Raw genomic sequence first — 25,455 nt, 5'->3', positions numbered from 1 at the left:
ATGGAGATCAGTAGCGCAAAATTACAGAGAAGTAATTTATCGTGATTTAAGAAGCCTGGTTGAAATCGCGAAAAATTGTAAGAAAACGAAGACGATCAGAATAACCAGAAAACAGAAATATTGAAGGCAATTCTCGTCCCGATGATATCGACAAAATTGATATCTAAAAAAATAATTGTCAGAAACATTTATTGAGAGAAAAAAATCAGTTGTTTAAGGAAATTCCGGATGAGAATTACAAGAAATCAGAATTATTTATTGAAGAACAATTCAAGATATTTGATAAGGAGAATTCAGTTAAAATATGAAGAAGTTTGGTTTAATTTTGGATCAATATTAACTTTTTTGTTTATCAATTGGAAGAACTGTGTAAATCTCATTTTATTCCGGTGACCATCTTAAAATCTAAACCTGGACCATTCCACCGTCTCGATGAAGTAAACAACGAGGGCATTTTGACAACTGTTAATCCACAGAAAATTCACCATAGGAAATAACATTTTGAACGAAATAAAATAAATAAAAACGGAAATGAAAAATTTTATGTAAAGGTTCATCACAGTTAAAGAACGCAAGAGTTGATTCAAGAACTCAACGGTTCTTGATTTAAAAACTTTTCTCACTTGAGATAAGTACGTTCTTCATACTAAATTTTACACTGTTAAAAATTTTTGTCTGAATTTTCCGTAATTCCGGAAATTTTCATCGTATTCCAATTCCACTGAAATTTCAGGAAATCTTGTCATTAAAAATTTTGAATTTCGTTAAAAAATCGAACAGCACTGTAAATTGCCGTTGTATTTTTCCCTGACAATGAATAGAAAACCAGAAAATTCTAGTAAATATATTCGTGAATTTTCAGGAGAGTGATACTGAATGCGATTTAGGGGGAAAAGAATCATAAAATTTCTGGTTTCACTGAAAATTCAATGCATTTTACACTAAATATTCATATTAGATTGGAAATTCAAATAAATTAAGGAAATCTCGTCTTTATGTCCTCTAAAATTCTGGAATTTCACTGAATTTTCAGTGAAACCTGGAATTTCATGATTTTCTTCTCTTAAGTCGCAATCAGTGTCACTGTCCTGAAAATTGGTAGTCAACTATCCATGAAGTTTCATTTTTTTTCCAACAGTATAGGGATGTTTCTTCAAAAAATCCAATGACCATGGCTTTTTTTTTCTCAGCGTATATTCAAAATAATCAGTGTAATTTTCTCGAACGTGTACCTCTTCACCACTACGCGACCCAACAAAGTTTTCGAATATCCGTCTATCAATCACCCATGATGTCAATCATCATAAAACGGAGTGACGGACGCGTTAATTAATTAGTCTTTTGATCAGACTTGAAACGAGCACATGATAACGAACTCTAATTAACTTCAATAATGACCCATCATGATTGAGATATCAATGGATGATATGATAGTATTCCGGCATGGCTATGAGGCCGGGCTTAACAATAGGCAAGTAACAATAACTGCCAGTGGAACAGTTGACCAGAAGAGCGTTTGAAGCACATCCAATGGTTACGTGTTATGGGCGCTCGTTTCGTTCATGTAACGTGTTTTCGTACAGTACATACATTCGTTCACCAATATGCTATACGTAGTATTGTCGTTACGGACGTAAATGGCGCTGACAATGGCACGATAATTCGTAGGGTTGTTGCAGACTATTGAGGATTTTTAATACATGATCAGCATGGCGATGCATTGTCAGTACGTTAGCACATGTCGGTCGAGATAGATTGAAGAGTTCGGAACAACTGGATTGATTGCGATGGCTCATGAGATTTCCTACAATGAGACAAAAATAACAGAGCTCCCGAACAAGTCTGACTTGCCAAATAAATCGTTCGTTAAAAATTGTCAGAAAGGATTTTTGAGCCAAATATGCGAAATGTGCTTCGAGATTGAACATTTTGACGTGGATACGTCTATGTTACCATTATGGGGGCATCTTTCGGAATTTTAGAAAATTCTAGATTTTTCTAAAAAATTATAGCTTTTTCTGGCAGATTCTAGATTTTTCTAGAAATTTCTCCAGTTTTTTAAAGAAATAACTTACAATTCAAAGAGATCCTTAGTGCTGGTCGGCAAAATACCGACATTTGCTTATTATTGCATGAAATAGACCAAATTCGTGGATCCACGTTAAAATTCACAAGGGTGTTTGTATGTGATTTCATTGTGGATAAAATATGTTGAACGTTTCGGGATTTTGGTTGTACACAAAACTTCAATCGTATCGTGATCATAAAAAACGTCTTATCATGATGATATAATATAATAAATATATACAATGAAAAACTATGATGTTCAGTGAAGGAAAGAGAAGACCATAGACGTATCGACGTAAAATTACGGTTGTATCATAGAACAGCCATCCACAGATTCTTTTTTATTGCAAAAACACAGTCGTTTCAGAAATGTAATTTCTAGCACTTCTTCATTATGAATTGCTGTCACACGTATTTTGCTCTTGGCAAATGCTCCTTTCATATGAAATAAGAGATAGTAGTTTGTCGTTTTGGCTATTCAACAGTCAGAGACGAAAAATGAATTCTCAAATGAAATAATGATAATGATATGACAGCAATCTTGTCACTTAGGGACAAAATATTTTTTGATAAACTTCCCTCTATAAAAGATATTTTTGGATAGCATACATAACCAATGATGCATTTAAAAACTTGAAAAATATTCAAATGTTATAATCTGCTGCGAAATCGGCGCTTCTGGTAGTAAACCTACGAAATCGTTATAAATTTAATAATTTAAATAGTAATTTTGCATAATCAATGAATTTTTGATAGAACTAATAAATTTTTAATTTTGCAACGGAATAGAATGTCTTTTACCAAAAAAAGGAATGGTTTAAATAGTTCTCGACTTGATTTAGTAGTTATACTTTTAAAAGTCAATTCTGAAATTATCACCAATGTCCATCGCCTTCGAGCGTCCATCTGACTCGTATTTACCCTAAGCAAACCAGCGAGTAGTGGAAGAAACAAATAGCTGTATGGTGACGACCAAACTTCATATTATTCCATTTTATTGCAGTGTCAATTCGACCCGTTATTCCATGTTATCCGGTTCTCTCCTATGATTGTAAAATGATGATAAGATATTTTACTCAATTTTATGTTAAAATAAGAGGAAAGGGGCCGAATAGTACAATAGCCCTGCAACAATTGTGTTAACATGAGCTGAAAGATTTTCCTCAAGCGTTAACCAAAGATGTATGCAGTTGAAGTCAACGACCAAGCGAAGCAGACGGGTGGAAAGACAGGCAGGATGGGGGGTGGGTATGAGGGTGGTAGTGGATAATAGCGGTGGGTACTGTGGGATACGAAACGCGCAGCACAAGTAGCACCAGTTTCCGTTCACAGCGTCAGCGATTTAAAGCTGCCGCTCGAGTCAGCACTCGATGGTACTGCTTTTGGGGAAATCGGTGGATGATTATAAGAGTCTGCCAGTGCAACGAATAACGGAACAGTGAATTTATGTGAATTGAGGGTCGGAAAATTTTCGGGTACGGGATGATGTATTGCGGTGAACATGTGGTATAGTGACTGATTTCATCGAAAATTCCTTAAACTATTTTTCATTGAGAACGCAAATAATTTTTTTCATTCTCATAATTCAAGTAGTTTTCGAGGCCTGATCTAGTTCTACTTACATTAAAGAGAGTAGCTGAATCAATTCAGAAGTCGGACTTTCCGAGAGTAGACAATTAAATCTTTTTAAGAAGAAAGGTGGAAATTGTCTTCACTTACTTCATTGAAGCATAGGTATACCAAAGGCCTTATCTAGAATATCTAAATGTTATATTCCCAAGAATCACGGGATAGCGGACTTGGACTTCAACACAACAGACGATCACCAAAGTCAAGTAACATCGAGTAAGGTTCGGAGTTGAATGGGTGACCATGGGTGACCCCACTCACCGATAATGTGATTTTTTCCCTGTGTGTATAAATCGACTCTTATCATTGAGCATGTTTTCCCAAGGCAATTAATCAGTTATTCATCATGGACAAATTATTAACAATAATGACATTAATAAATAATCACATGAGTTTTTGATGGGTTACAACCTATTTGTGCACTCTAAAAAAAGATTACTTCTGATAAGTAGGAAAACTACTTGTATTCAGTACCGAGGCGTTTCTGGAGAAAAGCTAATTGTTTTACTTGGTCCAAGTCGAAAATCGACTGACTACAAGTTTTATGCTCCAAGTACAATTAGCACTGGTGACAAGTACCAACTGTACTCATCATCATTACTGAAAGTACTTGTACTGAGTACCGGGCTGTACTTCTCAAAAGTAGAAAAAATACTTGAGACAAGTAGTAATAGTACTCAAATCCAGTACCAATGGATTTTCGCGGAATATTACAATAAGATTCATCATACAATGGAGATCGTTGAAAAACGAACTATTGATGCAAATAAAATTATTGTTTATTGTTCGTTTGCCCCTCAAATGGTTGAAAATTGAAATGTACTGGACTACAGTCCAGTGTAATAAATTCTCGAGCTACAGAGATTTTTTTTTCAAAATTTTTCAAAAAATGTGTATAATAACAATTACCAATTAAGTTTTCCAAATTTAATTTCCAAATAGTCCTTTTTTTTAATAACAAAAAAGGTAATATTCATGCGAAATAGCCAGCAAAATGATTCTCAAAATAATTGTTATATTTTATATTGAACAAAAAAATTGAAGTATTAATCTTTTGAGCTATCTTGTGTGAAAATTGCAATTTCATTATGCGACAAAGAATGAAATTGCCTATTTAGAAGTCGAATTTTGAAAAAAAGTAGCTCGTAACCGTTATTCTAGACATCTTTTGAAAAATTTACAAAAGGAAACCCCTGTAGCTCAAAAATTGAGTACACTGTGCTATTTTTCTTCATTTTCAAGGTCTTGGGGGCAAATAAACAATAAATAATCGTTTTTTTTCCCACTTATTCTTCGTCTTTCAACATATATAAATAATCAATCATCAATGTGTGATAAATCTTACTGCAATATCTCGCGATTTTTAAACTCATCGTAACCTCCCCTCGATGAAATTTGGTCATTGTCATCTGAGAATGATAATGATAATGATAATGAGAACGATAATGAGAATGATAATTAATGATATGAAATTCCCCAACAAAATAACCAACCAAAAGTACTGGAATCAAGTCATAAAAGTACTCGCGAGAAGTAGAAAAATTACTTGCTCCAAGCATTAAAAGTACTTGTGAGAAGTAAGAAAAATGCTGACAGGAAGTAATAAAAGTACTTCCTCCTAGTACTTTTCCTACTTGCTTAGCAAATATTGTACTTCACCCAAGGACATGAAAAGTACTTGGGACAAGTAGTTTCCCAACTTTTCACAAGAAAACTTCTCCCAAGTAGAATTCAGTACTGGTGAGTAGTAACTTTTTTTTAGAGTGTAACTTGTGAGGTAACTGGGTGACGTTTTCATGAGTTCCTTGTAGGTCGAAACCTATGTGGAACTGGTAACCATGTCGGTTGCACCTCATCGGTAACCGATGATAAACCGACGAAATTTCTACTCGGAGCGTACTCTAATTTCTTTCTTCGTTACATTCCGTCACCCAAACCATACGCAATACACAAACTCCGTCTAGCATCAACACTCCTATTTTTCTAAACTGTCACTCGACCGAAACACTCATCATTTCACACTTCACTCCAATAAACTCAACCTAATACTTGTCATCTCTATGTAGTCTTTTTGATATTTATATCTTTTATTACGGCCTTCGAGTCCCCTTTCGGGTCTCATTCGAACTTTATCCATAGGACTAGCTTAGGAAACACCAGGTAATCCATGACGGTACAGGCGGTTACTTTATTACCAACCTTCCGCTCGCTGGAGCCTCAGGTTGCAAAATTCGTTTCCACTTGGGATCGAACTCCCAACCTCTCGCATACTAGATCTGAGTGTAGCCCACTCGGCCACGGACGTGGGTTTCCTGATATTTTAAAATGCCTTTTGGCGTTATACATTCACTGAACTACGCAGGGCACTGTTTTCTCTTCCATTCTTTTCTTCATTACGACTAAAAAATATGAGTTTCCGGCCAGAGAATCGCAAACAATTAAATTAAAAGTTTTTTGATTGGTACGACCGCTATATTGGGTGGCTTCAATCCGCGCGTTCCTGATATCCTAATCTACGAGGTTGTATAGAATACATGTGCAGTGTTGCCGTACACAGAGAAACTAAAATAGTAAAGAGTACCGTGTCCGAATCCGCACATAGTAAACATTACCAAAGTTTTATAAGTATTACTATGGACATGGTAATGGCTACCACGGAACATCGTAATGGTCACTATGGGGCATAGTAAACTCCTCAATGGTAATAGGTACTATGGACATAGTAAACGTTACTATGTTAGCATAGTAAGCCTTACTATGTGAGCATAGTAAGCTATACTATGTTCACATAACAAAGATTACTATATTAATATAGTAAACCTTACTATGTTACATAGTAGAGCTCCCTATGTTACGTAAAATATCCCATAACATATAATGAAATTTTTCATCACTGAGGCCCGTTTAACGGTGGTTACTAGGGCTCCGTCGGGAGGGGGTAAATTGCGTTTAACACTGCAGTTCTATAATCGGTGGTCCAAGGATGGTAATTGGAGGACCAGGTATGGTAAGTCTGACATACCACTCCAAGGACCGATAAAGCGCGACGTGAAGAGAGCTGATCGAATCGTCACTTGGGTATGCGCTCCGCGTTCGAGAAAATGTATAGTCTAGTAAGATTTACAGCGCCCTTAGCGGCCTTCTCTGTAACCTAACCCACCGGTAATAAAAGTGGCAGTTGCCATATTGTTGTTGTGCGTTGTTGTAATCGGATGACTGTTCAGGAGAAAATTGTGGTGAAATTCGGGGAAAAATAAAAGAAAATGGAGAATTTTATTGTCCCAGATAGTGATGAAAGCGATCAGGAAGTACGGTCTCATGACATGTTTAGTGATACGGGCATTAAGAGCTCAACATCCAGCATGTCAGTGAATACAAACTCTCTCAATGACTCTGGTGCTAACGAATGGAACATTTCCCAAGACGTTCTCGATCATGCTAGGAAGGCTCAATCTATCCTCATACAACCAGCATCAAAACTAATTTATGATCGAGGATATCACAAGTTTCAGAATTTTCTGATGGAAAAACGTATCAACGCATCCCTCGTCTCCGACTTACCACGCCTCGTGCTGTAAACTTCACACTCCTCACAAACCACCGCTTATCACCCTCATGACATAATATACTAATTCAAAATAATTGAGTACCATCCAGGAATGAAACAGGAGTGAACCATTGTTGGATACAGAAATATCATTAATTTAAGAATGAGAATTTTCTTGTTGTAAGAACCATCTAAAAGAGAAATTATGTTTATGAATGAAATAATGAATTTATGCAGAAAGCTCTTAATAAAGCCCATTAAAACCTAAATTAAATTTGCAGTTGCATTTTTATTCATATCAAATGAATAGTTTTATGAAGATAAAAAACTGCTTTTTTATACAAGTAAAAACTTTGTTAGTTAGAAATATGAAATTATTGATGGGATGGCGAAGAAAAAGAATTTATTGATGTGTAATGAATCTCTGTTTGAATCAAATAAATTGTTCATTCATTTCTAATTGATTATCTACTTCTAATGAATGCACTATTGATTCCATGTAATTGAAGCTTTATTATTTGAATAAATATATAAATTTCGCACAAAAATATTGTGAGGGTTGCAGGCCAAGGCAAAGCTGAGGAATGCAATCACACGGGTCAGAAAAGTTATTTTCGGCCGAGTGACGAATATAATTTTTCTTCACAATTTTGTCCGTTTTACGGACAGTGTAATGAAAAAATTGAAACTTGATTTTTTCTCATTTATTGAATATAAAAAATAAGTACCAAAGTCATCTGTATGATAGAGACGAACTTCGGCAACTTTCAAATTTCACCGCGATCTCCCTTCAGCTGCACCCGACGTGGTATCAAGCCGCTACACGGATTGTACATTTTTCATTGAAACTTCATCAAAGCCTCCAATAACGGCCTGACATAAGTCAATTCCCGAAATGATTCAGTCCTGTTCAAAGTACGTCGAATTCATCAGCTCAATTCATTATTATTTTTTAGTTGAATGATCAAAATGATAAATATCAAAATTCTCAATTTGCCGATTATAATAGGTAATAATCAAATATTATCAATAACATATATTTTTCAAATAATTTCGCTGGTGTTCAACTGGAATGAAACCTTGTTAAGTCATTTCTGCCATATCTAGAGATAGTCTTCTTGGTTATTAGTACTCAATCGTATTTAGATCGATATGTGACGTGTAAATAGCTATGTACACACTCATGTTCAATCATCGATGCTGTATTTACCCCTCCTTCCCCAAGCGCATCCTTGTCAATCGCTGTGTTTGACAGTAAGAGGGTCAATCACTATCGTTTACGATCCTTAGAGTGTGACCACACATCGATTACAGACGGGTATACATTTCAATGGGTAACTTCTGATTGATATGCTGTGAGGGAACACGATAGCTTCACTCAATATTCTCAATCTCTGTAAATACATCTCACGGAATGATTCATGATATTTACCCCATCGTCTATATATGATGGGATTTCTGGTAAAATAGGAATCATATAGAGTTCAATCGATTTGACCCTGTCTTTAATGAAAAAATCTCATTTTCCAGGTTTTCACGTTACAAGAAATTTATGGACAGCAATTTTCATTCGACTTAGCACTTTTTCCTAAGATATTGCTTAGACTTCAAAGAATAAAATGAGGTGTCCGTTTTTTTTCAATTTTCAATAGATTATAAGAAAATACTTCTTTGTTAGATTTTCTCTTTCTCGCTCGTTTTTGGATAACGCCTGAAAAACAGCAGTTTTGAGTAGTTTAGATGTTTGTATACATATTTTTTCGGATTGAAAAAATCGAATGGTTTTGATTGGATTGGTTTTGCGTTACGAGAAACCAAGCAACAAAAGAAAATCGAAACAATAGTATATTGTGTTACTAATACCTAACGTTGAAGTTTTTCACTTGCACGTGTAACACATACTATTGATGTGATACCTGCCACGTTCACTGTTCAGGGCGATACCTAGTGGGGGTAAAGTGGTTGTGTTTATGCATGAAGTGTGTAAAGTGCAAGGTCGTCCGGAAAAGTGAATTTCGAGAATTACGAGAGTAACGAAAACAAGCATTTTACGCACACTAAACTGTTTTGAAAAGTGAACTCTCCAGGCAGGTATCACAAAAATAATTTTCTGATGATCTATGAAAAAGCGAAAGAGACCCAATATTCTTAAGCGTCTAGACGAACACAAAAATCGTAGTCTATGTAGCATTTTTACGGTAGAAACTCCAAAAATAAGTAATAATACTATATATGAAAAAATAAATAAAAATACCATACACGAAAAAATAAATAATAGTACTATACATGATTCTAATTTGGTGTGTGTTCCATCATACTCAGAGGAAAGAAAGTGTTTATGTTCAGGGACATTGTCACTTATTTTCTGAGTAATGTCCCCGAATTTTAGGGATCCTTGTCTAATTTTTAGAATAAAGTCACTGATTTTCAGGGAGTCATCTCTAATTCTGAAGAATCTATCACCATCCGAGTCGAATATCTGGACCTTATTCTCCCCTATTACCTCCTCGAGTCGTATATCTACCTTATTCGCCCCTATTACCTCCTTGAGATATTTTTTCCTTCTTTCTTCATCCTATACATCCTGAACAACTCCTTCTATGAACCTGCGTCATCCTAAAGGCGTAAAAACCCTTCTCAACTGATACTTTTTTCCCCCTTCTCCTCCTGTCGAATGAAAAGGAATCATAAATCCCCTGAATTAACCCTGATAGCCAGGATGATCTGTTTACAGGTTCTTTCCAGGGGGGATGGAGTGGAAAACATTTTAGGCGGTGCAGACGATAAATAGGTTTAACACACCTTCTGTTTTCCTCCTGAACCCTCGGAATTTGGAAATAATTCGCACATTCAGGCGGAAACCAGGGGGGCTTTCTGAATGTAAATACACCCTAACTTCATCCTGGTCCTCCTACTCATGATGGGTGTTCAAGGGGGAATTCAGGTCCTAATATTCGACTCGGGCAAATCCGAAGCATAAAAATCATTGATAATCAGGGCCACTCTAGTCAGTATCCAGTACCACCAATAATTGGCGATAGATTCAGAAAATCAGAACTTTTTTTTTCTGTGTATACACTGTTACAAAAAAAATTAAATGAATTAGTAGTTGATTACTAATTTTCAGAATAGTAACACTGAATGGGATTTAGAGGAAAAAAATCAGGAACTTTCAGGTTTCACTGGAAATTCAGTGAAAATCCAAGAATATATTTACGGAATTTTCTGGTTTTCTATTTATTGTCAGAAAAAAATGGAACCGAAAATTTACAATTCTGTTGGATTTTTTCACGCAATTTGGAATTTTCAATGACTTGAAATTTCAGTGGTAATTAAATTCGATAAGAATTTCCAAAAAGTGTAACCGAAATTTCAGACAAAATTTTTTAACAGTGTATCGAGAATCGGCCGATAGGTTCATTGTAGCCACAAACTTTCAAGTTCCAGGGGGGTCCCTCTCTCAGTCGGGTCATGCAATTTTACTACAGCAGCCTCTACCTCGTGAATTCTGGGTTACGCTACAGCTGGTGAGTTTGATCAATATCTCTCTACTCAGTAAACAATATATTTCAAAAGTTTTTATTCCTTTTCGGAAAATTCTAATTGAGTTTATGCCTTTAGAAGGCAAGACTGGGTATTTATTGGGAACCACGCCGTACATTTATGCGAGTACCTACCGAAAAAGGTACACTGATAGAATGATTCAATTATTCCAAACGACATTCGTTAACTATTAACGAATGGTAGAGTTGAATATGACCAAATGAATATTCGTTAATAGTTAACGAATGGTTCACTTGAATGGCGAAAGTCAAGTCAAACAAGGCTTCTTAAATATACATTCGTTAACTATTAACGAATGAACATTTGGTGAGAACGAATAGACCCTAACCTCCATTCGTTAACAATATCCATTCGTTAACAATAACTAATCCGTTCTATCAGTGTATATATTTAAATGTACCACCTAGCTTAGAAACAGCGACCAATTCCTACGTCGCAAGAACCATATTAATTCGAGTTCATGTAGGCGACATTGGATGATTTTTCTGTTATACTAATTTCTTGATATACATAAAATTCATGTATAAAAACATGAATCTGTCGTGAGACCGGCTTCTAGGGATCACCTGACATGTACACGCAAAATCACTCACGCAGATGATCGCCATATATACAAAAAAATCCCGTCCAATTCAATTAATTCCACAACAAAAATGAGAGAAGCCTAAAAAATACGTGGGCCACTAGTTGTAACTGGAAAGTCAGCTGTTGTAAACAAAAGTGAATCCCGTCAACAAAAAGTCACTTTCTCACACCCCTGCACGGAAAGTTCATACTTTTCTCCCGCTCATCAAAGAGCAAAATACGACCTTTCCTTTGCAGGCATGTTAAAAAATTGCATGTGCACCCCGGGCGGCAAGTCAAGACTTTCCGCCCTTGATGCACAATATACTATTTCGTTTACTATCGTAAAAGCTACACTGAGAAAAAAAAATTCTAGGAAATAGAAAGTCTATGATTGATCCAAATCGTTCATCGATTGAATAGTCGCAAAAGAAAATGCTATTGTAAGACCCAAATATCGATTTAATTTTAATGTTTTCGACAAAAAAATACTGAGATCAGTTATCTGAACTGTTTTTTTGTTACTATCTACTTTTCAGTACATACAAATCAATGTCTGTATTATCAGATATCTTGTTCGAATAAAGCATGTAATTATCCAATTTATCAGCGTCACGATATCACGCAAAAGAATATCTGTTCGATTGAAAGCAGAATTCATAGATGCAATAAAATATTCATTTGGTCTATGAGGAACATATTGTTGGATACTCATTGATGCGAAACTTTCGCGGTGAGCAGTTTCTTGTTTATGACAAACGCAATCCTTCATCATTTGAACTGATTATTTTTCCATTGCAATTGTGAAAAAAAAAAAATTATTTGCGCCAAATCCGAAGCATTTGAACTAAACCAAAATTATATGAAATCGATTTTGTCGCAAAAACATGAATTTTCTAAATTCGATAGAATAAACAAAATATACTATACTATAACAAAATCGATTTCATACAATCCAATTCTGATTTAGTTCAAATCAATATTTGTGTCTTATAATAGCATTTTCTTTTGCGACTATTAAATCGATGAACGATTTGATATTTGATTTGATATTCTGTTCTACGACGAAACCAAACATATACAATTTATATTAAACCATATACAATTTCAACTTTTTCTGGGGCTGTATTCTCCGAGGTTGGAAAAATATGATAAGCCCGTATTCAACGTACAACTTAATGCATATGCATAGAATAGAGTGGCAAAGCCATCAGTGAGCACTACCAACCCGTGGATTAAAGAAGTGTATAACCAAGGTATATGAATTGCTTCATAAATATCGAACAACATACCTGTAGAATGGCTCGCCGTGTGGCTCTTTGAACCACAGTACCATATATACAGCATCATTGATGTCACGAGGATGGAGTATGTCACAAGGGAGATACACCTGTTGTCCAGCTACTCCTTGAACCGTGTCAATGGGTACTGAAACTCAAATAAAAGTCCATATGATTATTGACTCCATCAATGGATTGATTCACAACTAAAAATTCCAGCACACGAATCAGTAAAGTAACGTGGCGGTAGAATGACTTCCCGAGTCGAATATTAGGACCTGAATTCCCCCTTGAACACCCATCATGAGTAGGAGGACCAGGATGAAGTTAGGGTGTATTTACATTCAGAAAGCCCCCCTGGTTTCCGCCTGAACGTGCGAGTTATTTCCAAATTCCGAGGGTTCAGGAGGAAAACAGAAGGTGTGTTAAACCTATTTATCGCCTGCACCGCCTAAAATGTTTTCCACTCCATCCCCCCTGGAAAGAACCGGCAAACAGATCATCCTGGCTATCAGGGTTAATTCAGGGGATTTATGATTCCTTTTCATTCGACAGGAGGAGAAGGGGGAAAAAGTATCAGTTGAGAAGGGTTTTGGCGCATTTAGGATGACGCAGGTTCATATAAGGAGTTTCTCAGGATGTATAGGATGAAGAAAGAAGGAAAAAATATCTCAAGGAGGTAATAGGGGCGAATAAGGTAGATATACGACTCGAGGAGGTAATAGGGGAGAATAAGGTCCAGATATTCGACTCGAGGAGGTAATAGGGGGGAATAAGGTCCAGATATTCGACTCGGGTTGAGTCGACTTAACAATTAGCTAAGTTGTCGAGGAATATCTCCAAATCTAAGAGAGATTTTTTTTGTAGCTCAGTTCGTTCTTCAAAACAGGTTTTAATACAAATTTTGCTGTTTGCCTGAAATTCCGAGATATCCATTAAAGAATGTCCAAAGTCAAAATTGACTTGGACTGTTTTTCCGCATCTTTGTTGTCAACATTAAAATCCGTCAAGTAGTTCATAAGATATTTAACAAAATATATTTGCACATTAAATTGCATATCTCAGGAACCATTTGGCCGATTGCACCCATCCAGAATATCAACCCTTAGTATTATAAGAACTATAATCATACTGAATTTCAACTTGCTATCTTATATCTTTTTTTCTTTTTTCATATATCTCCATATCTTCACATCTTTTTTTCTCAAGTTATCATGCGTAAAAGATTCTTCATGGAAAACAGAAAAAGAGCAATATCTCTAAACTGTGTATTAAAGAGTCTTATATTCTGATTGACCTACATAGGGGACATCGAGACGAGTATTTTGAAAGAAAAAATTTGGAATCGGCGCAGTAGTTTTTGAGATATTGAGAAAAAACGAAATTTAAACAAGTTGTTATATCCCAGGAACTACGGGACCGACCGGGCTGAAACAGCGCACCAGAGTTGAGCTCAATAATAGTTACAATAAACCAAAATCTGCAGAGTTTTATCTGCACATTTCACCGTATTTATGTTGAATTTTCTAATAATTAATCACCAATAACCCAAGTTGTTACATACATCTAAACATGACGCTAAAAACATAATTTCTTCACGTTTCATAACATTCTAGATCATTTGCAATCAAAATTACAAACTCGAAAAATCGGTCAAATACAAGACTTCCATTCGGAAGCGAAAATGAATAAAATAAAATCAAATGCATTGTGATTAACCGAATTCTGACCATTCGCTCATCTTCTCTTGAAAAATGATCTTGAATTCATCAAAATTTCGATAATCACTTTGATTTAACTTTTTTTTTAATTATAAAAATTTTTCCAGATTCCAGACAGATGTATGTTGAGAACTATTGTTCTTAGAATTTGAAAATTTTTTACCTCAGATTTGGATCGGAATTTTCATAATTCATTGCACAAATTTTTTTCAAGTATCAACAAATTTCAGATTTTAGAAAAATGTATGTTAGAAGCTGTGATTTTTAGAATTGAAAAAAAAAATTCTTGCGTTTGAATAATATTTTCTCCCTGGCTACATTTCTTATTAAAAAAATTTTTGGAATTAATTTTTCATCAACTGTCGATTACAGAGATTCTGAAAACCTGGGGAAGCTAATCTGAAAACTATCTGGATGCTATAAAATTTTGAGATTAACTTTAAACAGAATCATTTGAACGATAATTCATTGAACGTTGAGTTGCCCCAATACTTCAAATCCCAAGAAATGATTAGCCATAATTCAAAAGAAATGGAATCGTAGGTAACTCCGAGAGTGGGAACTTGCGGTTCTCAAGCAATCTTCCATTTTTCATTCCTTTTTTTTCAACCGTCCTCCTTGCGAAACGAAAGTATCCAATTTAGTTGAGAGGAATCAGGGAGCGTCCGCTAAACGTTGTTCCTGGCCTTAGGGAGGGTTTACCTATTGAAGTAGATCGAAACGCTTGCAAAGAAAACCCCAGAGAAAGAGTAAAAGATGTTACGATGCCACAAAATGTAAGCCTCTAACGTCATTATCGTACAGCTTCTACCAGTAGTTTCTTGATGGAAGAAAATGTAGGGAAACTGAAGTTCTAAGGATGCCGAGAGAACCCGATTTTACTTGGATGGTGTAGGGACACTAACTGTGGATCTTTCTCACCAATTGGTACTTTGAAATGCAGGTAACTATCGATTTGCCAGTGACATATCTTACTACTGGCGTGTTACGGCCAATAAAAGCGGGTAAAGTAGGTTTAGCATACGAAATCATGAGAAACTTGAGGGAAAATCCCGCATTGTGCTGGAAGGGAAAAAATAGTGGTGGAGAGAGTGCTTCCGATTGGATAAATATTTTTGTTTTCATCAATTTGAATGGTATTTTTTTAGAATGAAACTGTGGGAAACGAGGTCCTCTTAAAGTAGTATGAGCGTACTCCAGTTCCGTTGTTGAGTGTAACGAGGAAAAATGAATTTAAAATGCTCGCCAAAATAATTTCAATCTTTAAAACAAGTAGATAATTGCATTCTTTATAAATGAGTACAGTTTTTCTGTTGCTACTAAATTAGCAATTTACTTGCGAATGGATTCTCTTTTCTTTGAAGTTCCTATTTTACTATTTTTTTTTCTATTCATGTCAGAGCACTATCATAAATTGAAATATCAGCAAAGCTTTTGCGTATTATTTCGTTCTTTTAAATGATCTTATATTTACGCAGTCATATCATGGAGAAAATTATTTGGTGAATTTCCCCAACTAGTTGGTGAAATTTCACCAACAAATTGGTAAAATTCACCAAATAATTTTCTCCGTGTAATAATCGAATTGTTTCAGTCTAGGTACTTCTCTCAAATAAATATGGTCTGATTTTTTCTAATTTTTTGCTCTCAATGTGAACCAAACGACCGCATAAAATGAAATAGTCGAAAATTAGTGGACTAAACTCAATGTTATGAGATAGACTGGAAATAAAAATCATTTTATTTAATTCACATTGTTACTGGAGAATATATTGACCATTTAGAAAAACCATTATGGGCCACTTGAGGGAATAACACTTCCCAATGATTGAACAATTTTATTATGCTATGGGAAAAATGGCTCTATATCAATAATCGTGTGAGAATCGAAAGAGTATAAAACAATGATAAAAGACAATGACGTCTGCAACAGAAGAGTGAGAAAAAAATCATGAATCGTGTGTGGGCATGAAGTAGTGTCGATTCATTGAATTGTTCCTGGAAAGCGTGTTTGAAACGTTCCCAAGGGAGGTTTCGGGATTGAGAGAAAAGAGAGACGGGAAATGGAAGGAAGAATCTCGAGGACTTGACTATGGAAGACTGAATTGAAGAAGTGGGGACTGGTTTCACTCGTGCTTGCAATGCACGTGCACAAGAATGGCGCTTGTGATCACTGTTATTACTGCAAATTACGCGCTCAACCGTTTTCACGTCAGTGTAATCACTAGTTTTTACACGCGATAAGCGATGAGTAAACAAGGAATTCCAACAAGCTCTGTAATCATTTCTATTTTACGAACGAGCCAAAAACATTCTATTATCTCTTGGAGGAATGATATTCTAATTAACGAAAAATTAACAAATTGCGAAAAATTTGGGGAATTTTTATGAGATAGTAGGGGGCTACGCCTCCTGCTCGCTCCGCTCGCCAACCCCCATATGACCCTTATATGATCCCCATATATGACCTCCATGATCCTTACGCTGACTCTTAATATGACCCTCGTACCCGTCATTCTGACCCTCATTATATCCCTCGTAACCCTTATTTTCACCCTTCATTTCTGACCCTTAATTTTGGAGTCATAATTCGAGCACCAAATTTTCATCACGTGAAGTCGATTTGGATTTTTACAGTATCCCGAGTGGAAATTCTGTTCAGGTCTCAATCAGAAACTGATCAAGTTCGATCCGAAATTCTGATCAGGTATGTTACGCCTCTGCCTTATGTTTTCCATTAGGGTTTCTGCGCCTTCCATCATTAGGCATTAATTAAATTTAATTTTTTGAGAGAAAAAATTAGTAACTTCCTAGCCGGGAATCGAACCCGGGACCTCCCAATGTCGCGTCGGGTGCTCTTACCATCTGAGCTACCAGGACACTTACGAATTTCACTCTCAAATTGACTCATACTCGAGTGGAAATTCTGTTCAGGTCTCGATCAGAAACTGATCAAGTCCGATCCGAAATTCTGATCAGGCATGTTACACCTCTGCCTTATGTTTTTCCACTAGGGATAGAGAGATATTGAGGCCCTTATTTTGACTCTTGTAACCTTTAGTTTCTGACCTCCATGACCCTTATTTGACCCTTAATCTGACCTTTGTGATCCTTAATCTGACTTTTGTGATCTTTAATCCGACCCTTGTGACCCTTGTAACCTTTAATCTGACCCTAATTATAAACCTCGTGACCCTTAGTTTGTGACCCTGGGTTTTTGACCATGTCCCTTATTTGGACCCTTAATGTGACCGTTGTGCTCCCCTTACTCGGGCCCTGAAGCTGACCCTCGTGACCTTTAATCTGCTCCATATAACCCTTAATCTGACCCTTGTGACCTTTTTTGGACCCTTGTGACCCTTAACTGACCCGCATGACGCTTATTCTGACCCGTGTGGTTCTCTCCGTGATCTTCATGACCTTCTTGTGGCCCTCATGACCCTTATTCTGACCCTCATAAACCTTATTTTGACCCCCATGACCCTCGTGACCCTTAATTTTGAGTACGAAACTATAAATTGTACTGGAATTCTAGTGATTTTCCTTCTAAATAACCAACATCTTATTCTCAATAAATTTCCGTGTAGAACCATAAGCTTCGCAAAATCTGCAATTGTGTTCTGAGACTTTTTTTCCATACCCCATATAAAAGAAAAACCATGAAAAGAATTAATTCATTCCCATGAAAATAAGTTTCCAGGTAGTAGTTCAAAGCACAATTCGATCGTTTGGGGATAAGATATTGTAAATTACGTAAGTCAAAGTTACGGAATAATTTATAATCATGCGAATCTACGGTAGTACTCCCATTTGCAGGACAATTTTTCTTCCTGAATTTATAGCACACTACTTTTCGAATTCGAATGTGTCTCCCTTTATGTATTAGTCCCCCTCCAATCTGCTGTCTCCCACTGCTATATTGGCATCGACGTATTCCTCCTTCTTCTCCGTCTTCTTATATATCGACTCGTTCAGGAAAGTTTCGTAACAGAATAGCGTGTAACGATCAATCAGAAGGCGGGGTGAAGCATTTCACATTGCCCCAACAAAAATGAAGACTTCATCTAGCAATTGAATTACCCTAGTTTTCATCATTGGCTTTCAGAGAGTGCGAAATTAATATTTGAAATTACAATTTGACTTCATCACACATTTGGGTGCATCACATTGGATGCATTCGAGAATAATTAATTATCACGGAAGGGTTTTGGGTCTGGTTAGAGACTATATGAACCAACAGAGCAATGTTATTAACAAATAGAGGTTAATAGCGCGTGTTTATACAACCAGATGATGCTAACCCATATATCGCAAGTACGCCACAAAGTCAAGCTAGAGAGTGGGAACTGTATTTGCACCAATTTCCTATTACCATTATTAATTTCCAAGTTGTTGCAACTTCTCGTAACTTTAACATCGATATTTTTTAGTGAGTTATATTATTCTGTGAATTGTGAGAAAATTTTACCGGGAAAATTGTGTTGGATAGTTTCGTTGTGGAATTTATCTTTTGAAGGCTTGGAAATTCCAATTATCGGACTATTGAAAAAATTAATGGACCATAATAAAAGTTTAATTGAAGAACTCGGGGGATTCGGTGGTGACAGAGTCGTAACTTTGTCAATCAATTTTTTAACGGTTTTATTAACAATGGGGAGATATAATTGTAGGAAAATCAATTTGGATGGAAGTGATTATTACCGGAACTCGGAAAATCATCTTCCGTGCAGCTGAAAATTTCTTAAATTACAATGAGTTTTGTATAAAGGAAAATTTTAATGATTAAGAAACCCGAGACAGTCATTTATTCACTTAAGAGGTGACTACTATGAGTTTTATAAGTCACGGGCTATTGGAATGAGATTTTTCATACATTGAAGATCGATTATATATATCTAAAAACGAATAATTGATGCAAAAAAATTGTTGATTGTTCGTTTGCCCCGCAGACGCTTAAAATGTTAAAAATAGTCCAGGGCTTCCAATTTTTGAGCTACGAAGGTTTAGTTTTTGTTAACTTTCGAAAAAATGTGTGAAATAACAATTGCGAATTAGTTTTTTAAATTCAATTCCTACACAGCTAAGTTCGTCATTTTTTAATAAAACAAACAGGGGTTCGAGTCTATCCGATAGAAGGTGTGTTACTTGTTCGTTATTAGTCCTTTTTTATTTTTACCAATTCTATTGGCAGTAAGCTTCCGAATGGATCCGTAGCACTTACCTGCCCTTGTGACAGACACAACCGTAATCGCATGCTACAGGGTGTCTACAGAAGGGTATTCAACTTTTTAATAGATTTTTTGACGAAAGAGATTTTCAGATAAATTGCTCTATACCAAAATATATTGAATCGATCAGCCTAAAATTTGATACACTAGTGTGACTTAATCGTATTTATTATTCCCCAAAATTTTGAATGCTATTTTCACTTTCTACGTGTATTGTCGAACGTTAAATCAATGGTGAGATGAAAAAATCCATATTTTGAATGATCTCGATAGTGGACATTGAGGCGAATATTTTGAAAAAAAAAATTTCAATCCGACCAGTACCAAATCTCAGCTATCTCAATTTTTTCGGCCGTTATCGTGTCTACACCGATTTTATGACAAAAATGAAAAATGCCAATTACTACCAAGTTATCCCAGGTAAGAATTGACGATAGAAACAGGGCTCATCAAGCCCTGGACCAAGGCTCGCAAATGCTCAATTAGGGCTGGGGCTCAGCCTTGGATCAATCCTCCTTCAGCCCTAAAATGATAACCTCGTTTCAGGCTTAGTCCGCAAGGCTTGAACGAGGCTCGGTGCCAAGGCTTGATTCAAGCCTTGAATTACCACATTTTAAAGGCTCAATCGAGCTTCGGCTAAATAAACTGGAGTATTGTTTACAGATATTTCTATAAACAATTTCTTATTGCTTCATAACCCTTTTTATGAATTTAGAGTAACCTATGAAAGAGAGTGCGGTCGGACCGTACATCACTGTTGCTAAGTGTTGTTGGTGATTGTCATTGTCTGTCAATTAACAATGGATGGGAAAAAAATTATTATCATTATGAGTTTCTATTAATTATTCGTCCTGGATTATTACCGCGCACCTGGAAATTGAAATACAATGAAATCAAACATTTAAAAATTTGCTCCTCTGCTGGGGTTCGATCCGAGGTCCTTCTGATCCGTAGACAAGCGCGCTATCGGTCTCTATAGATCAGCCAGCTCCCAGTACATGAGAAGAATCAGCAACAAGGCCCTGTATGATGCTGCCGACGTGCCCCGAGTGGACAATTTCATCTTTCGCCTTACAAGAGATCACTATGCTAGTATGAAATCAATAGATAATCAGATAGTGCAGGACTTATGCACAGTCCTTCATGCACTTTGACAACCTGGGAATAATCCAAGATGACAAAAACATCCCGATCATCTACCACTGGGGCAGACATGCGGCAAACAAAAAACTACCGACGGTCTGGGCACCTAACCCTGATACAGTATACTCGACAGCCATCCCTCAAAGGAACTTCGAAGATAATTACAGACTACATGAAAAATACTGGTGGCTAAGTGAGAGGTCAACACACATCCCCGAGTTAACCAGGCGCCTTGCGAATCTTCCCAACGATCAAGCTCGTACTAAACGTAGCACTAGATGAACTTGCACTAGATGTACTTGATTAGATGAACTTGCACTATATGAACTTGCCTTGATCCTAATCCATGTTACCTACTTTGTATATATTGTATATAGTTATTATTTAGTTTTATTTAGTTTTAGGTTTCCATTTTACGGTTTTAGTGGTTTTTTCATTGCCAAAAGAGGCCCATTTTCCACTATTAATATCAGCCCCCAGGGCAAAGACTGATCTGGCCGTTATAATGTCTTCATTCTAAAACAAGAGCATTCCATTCCGTACAAATAATTTTGAAATATATAAGAAGTTAAGGGTGGCAATTATTGCCGTGCATACTTCACTATTACTCTACTTTTTTATTTTATTTTAAGGTTCTTTCTTCAGAAGTTGTTTATGCCTAAAAAATGTATTACTGTGTTCAATGAATAAATAAACTTTATAAAAAAATAAAAAAACAAGCGCGCTATCCACTGGGCTACCTGCGACTTCTTAGGATGATACATGTTTTCGGGTATAAAAATTCAACCTGTGTTAGTGTTATTTTGTTGATATCCTAATTAAACTTCCTGAACTTGAATAAATGATAGGTCCGATGGATTTATGAGTTCAGAATCGATTGATTAATTAATTATAGGTAAGGATAATAATAATTATGTAGCCTCATGTACAATGGGCTGCTCTAGACCTGGTCTGGGGGTAGCTTAGATAACTTGGCGGAAAATTATAGCTATGTTTGTAGATGATGATAATGTTTTCACCACCATTAGCTAATGAGTATTGATATAAAAATTGAGGAAATTAATCGAAAGTAACTTTAATTTTCGAGGCCTTGCTGAGCCCTGAATAAGCCTTGACGTACTGAGCCTGAATACTGAAAGCCTGGACTAGGCCTGAATTGAGCCTCGCCAATGGCCCCTTTAATCATCCTCATTTGAAGCTCAAGTGAACGATGAAACTAAGCCTATCCCAGGCCTGAATAACTGAGCCTCGCCAACCCTGGGCTCATACAGGCTTGTTCTCATCGTCAGCCTATGTAATTATTACCTGGGTTATCCCTGATTAGGACCAGCTGATCAATTAAAAACATCTTGATTGGCTGGGATACCCGCCATCACTCTACCTACCCCCTCCAGCGGTCAGGGGGGATATAAGAACTTCCTTACAACGGGGAGCTTCAGTATCGGAGCAACTTAGCCCTGATGATGCAGACTGAAATGGTTGCGAAACGTCGGCAAAAAGCTCAATCTAGACGCAGCATGCATCCGGAAGCCATCATAATGAATAATGATATTGGCCGCGAAAGTCTCAAAACTCAAATTAAACAAAACTGGTTGTTTTGAAAATGATTGAATCTATAGTATGGTCTGCACCAAACTGTAAAAGATACTTGGATATCCTTAAGGGGAAACGAAACCCCTGTGTCTATATGAATTTTTAGAATTCTGTTTTCTCTTACAATTATTACTTTATATCTATGAAATTATTTTATCGACTGGATCATTGCATTATTAGGTGTACATATAAGTTTTAGGACACTTTGCAAAAAATTTAAAATTCATTTTCGAAAAAAAGTAAGCTACATTTATTCATCAAAATAATCTCCATCATTTTGAATGACCTTCAGCCATCTGTTAGGTAATTCATGGATGCCTTCCGCAAAGAAAGTTTCATCTTGCAAGGCGAGGAAATTATCGATCCATTTTTGTACTTTTTCAAATGTTTTGAATCACACATCAGTCAATTCGTTTTGCACCTTCCGAAACAAGTGAGAATCAGTTGGACCTAAGTCTGGTGAATATGCCGGGTGTGACACAACTTCCCATCCAAGAGCCATTAACGTATCTTTGACCGGTTTACCCACATGAGGCCTGGCGTTGTCATGGAGCAATTTTACTGGACGTTTTCCTTTGCCAGTAAATGGACGTTTTTGTTCAATTTCTTGGTTCAATCTTATTAATTGTTGACAATAGCGATCGGCAGTAACTGTCTCGCCGGACTTCAAAATTTCATAATGCAGTACGCGGTTCATATCCCACCATATACACAGCATGATCTTCTTACAGTGAATATTGCGCTTCGGTGTCGATGTCGTCGGCTCGCCGTGGTTAATCCAATGATATTTGCTTTTTGGATTATCAAAATAAATCCACTCTTCATCGCCGGTCACAATTTTCCAGAAAAAAGACTTTCTATGTTGCTTATTGTAAAGATTCAGACATATGTCAAGTCGGCTATCTTTATTTTCTTGAGTCAAAAAGTGTGGCACTCGCTTTGTTCCTTTTCGAATCTTTCTCATTGCGTTTAAGGGATAGGAAACGGTCTGTTGAGTTACTCCAAGGTGTTTTGCAAGTTGTTTTTCCGTCTGGCAAGAGTTTTCATCCAACAACGCTTGCCGTTCCTGGTCATCCACCCTTACAGGGGCTCCGGTACGTTCACGGTCACTAACATCGAAATCACCTTCTTTAAATCGCTTATACCAATACTCACATGTACTTTTAGATACAATGTTTTTCGCAAGAACCAAACAAATCGATTGACATGCTTTCCTAACAGTTTTTCCTTGATGGAATTCATAGCGATTGCAGTGTCTAATAAATCGCTTATCGGTCTGTATGTTTTATTCACAGAATTTAAGGTTATGTTTATGACGCCCTTATGTTTTGACACTACATAACAAACCCCACCATATCATATGTAAGCGGTAACTTTGAATTACTTTCATGACACGGAATCGAAGTGTCCTCAAACTTATTTGTACACCTAATATTAAGTCCATGAAGTGGTTTCATAAATAAAAAATAATCATTGCAGGAGAAAATACAATTCTAAAAGTTTATATAGACACAGGGTTTCCATTTCCCCTTAATAGTCAAAGAATTTCATTTGGAATAACTGTTGTCACATAATTCCTCTTTCACCACAAAAGAATTCTCTTTGTATCATTAAAGAATTTCTGTCCTCATTTCACCTCCAATGTGTGGAAAATTGATCACAAGTACATTGAAACTGGATATACGTGGTAATAAGTAATATGAACTTGTGAGGACATTTGGTTCCAGTTTAATCAGAGGAATTCCATTAATTCATCACTCCGCGAGCCTTTGATAAACTACACCAGCCGTTATCGTACATCATGCCAAAGTAAAACTTTTCTCTTTTCTACCTTTTCCTTTGTCCTTTCAATTCCACGTCGTTTTGAAACTAGTACGCTCTCAGGTGCAGTAGCTGAACCGCGTCTCAGATTCGCATAAATACATGTTTTAAGATATGAAGAAAATGATGAGAAAAACTAAAATATCTTCATGATTGGAAAGAGAAAGGTTCGTTCTTCCTATTCAATAAATCTCAACGAATTCGATATCGAATTGTTGAAATATTTTCCCTAGAGAATGGGAAAAATTCACGCGTTATCATGGGTTATTGAGGACTAGAATGTATGGAAATACAACAAATACTAAAAAATAAAGGTTTTATCCCAATTCCATGCATTATTTGTTTTTCTGTAAACAAAGTTTGCAAGCAATATTGGTTTTTCATTGCGTCAAAACTCCCGTATTTGTCCCAATAAAACATTCCCCCTGCTGCGTACAGTTTACAACAAAACTGCAATAGTTCTGAAGAAATAAAAACCGAGATTGCATGCAAACTTTTTATTCACGAAACTAGAAATTGCGAAAAAAATGCAATACTTCATTTTACGTGAAAAAATTCATCTTTTGGTTTCATCTACTTCCATATACCTGAAAAAAACTCCACTCATATGCGTTTAATCTTCATTTTTATTTGAAACACGATTTTAATTGTACCAGCCGTGAGCATCAATGTTGGACTCTGCGTTAACAATGAAAAACGACTACTTCTATTGTCAATCCGGTCCGAGTATTATTGTGCGAGTGTACCGATGTAAAATGAACATGAAAATAAAAACCAATAACTGAAAAAAAATAACAATAATAGGGTAAAATTAATATCCAACACTCGAAGTACAGACTCATCATAAAAACTACACACGTACGATACAATACGCGAGATTGCGCCGACGAACTCCAGTCTCTCCTGCGGCCTCTGCTATACATGGTCGTGTGAGGCTCTTGTATAGTCTCGCTTATATGTATTATGTATACACGCTAAGAGTTACGGGTCACGTATTCGCGAGGTAGGAAACATTGGCCGCACATCGAGTTGGTTGGGGGATAGTTGAAAGTGGTGGAGGACAGTCTGTACTAATTTCCATATCATAATTAATTTATCATCTATCCGTGGCTTTTTGGTGGACTAATAATTATTACTTTCAACGTTTCATGGCATGTGTAATGCAGTGATCAAGAGGGTAGGCATGGGTATTACATGGAGTTGTCGGGCTTCAAATAGTAGGAAACTGCGAAAACATTTTAATTACACAGAAAAAAAAAGTTTCTGGTTTCCAGTCAAACATTCTGAACGTGAAATGT

At 36.3% G+C, this 25,455-nt stretch overlaps 1 protein-coding gene and 1 non-coding gene across 3 annotated transcripts in view; both read right to left on the bottom strand.

The window, feature by feature from the left end:
* The window catches only part of LOC107036046 (hemicentin-1), a 276,704-nt gene that overhangs the window by 236,270 nt on the left and 14,979 nt on the right, over positions 1-25,455 (bottom strand). For both annotated transcript variants that reach the window (XM_015253766.1, XM_015253767.1), the window contains exon 3: positions 12,664-12,799. In XM_015253766.1, coding sequence (XP_015109252.1) covers positions 12,664-12,799 — 136 coding nt within the window. The remainder of the gene's footprint in view (positions 1-12,663; positions 12,800-25,455) is intronic.
* Trnas-cga lies at positions 17,179-17,252 on the bottom strand. Its single transcript has one exon. It is a non-coding gene; the product is annotated as a tRNA-Ser (tRNA).

This window comes from Diachasma alloeum, unplaced genomic scaffold, assembly GCF_001412515.2.
Source record: "Diachasma alloeum isolate Michigan unplaced genomic scaffold, Dall2.0 Dall_scaffold_00203, whole genome shotgun sequence".
In the NCBI taxonomy this organism is placed as follows: Eukaryota; Metazoa; Arthropoda; class Insecta; order Hymenoptera; family Braconidae; genus Diachasma; species Diachasma alloeum.
The sequence above is the reverse complement of the archived record's forward strand: the minus strand, read 5'-3'. Positions and strand labels throughout refer to the sequence as shown.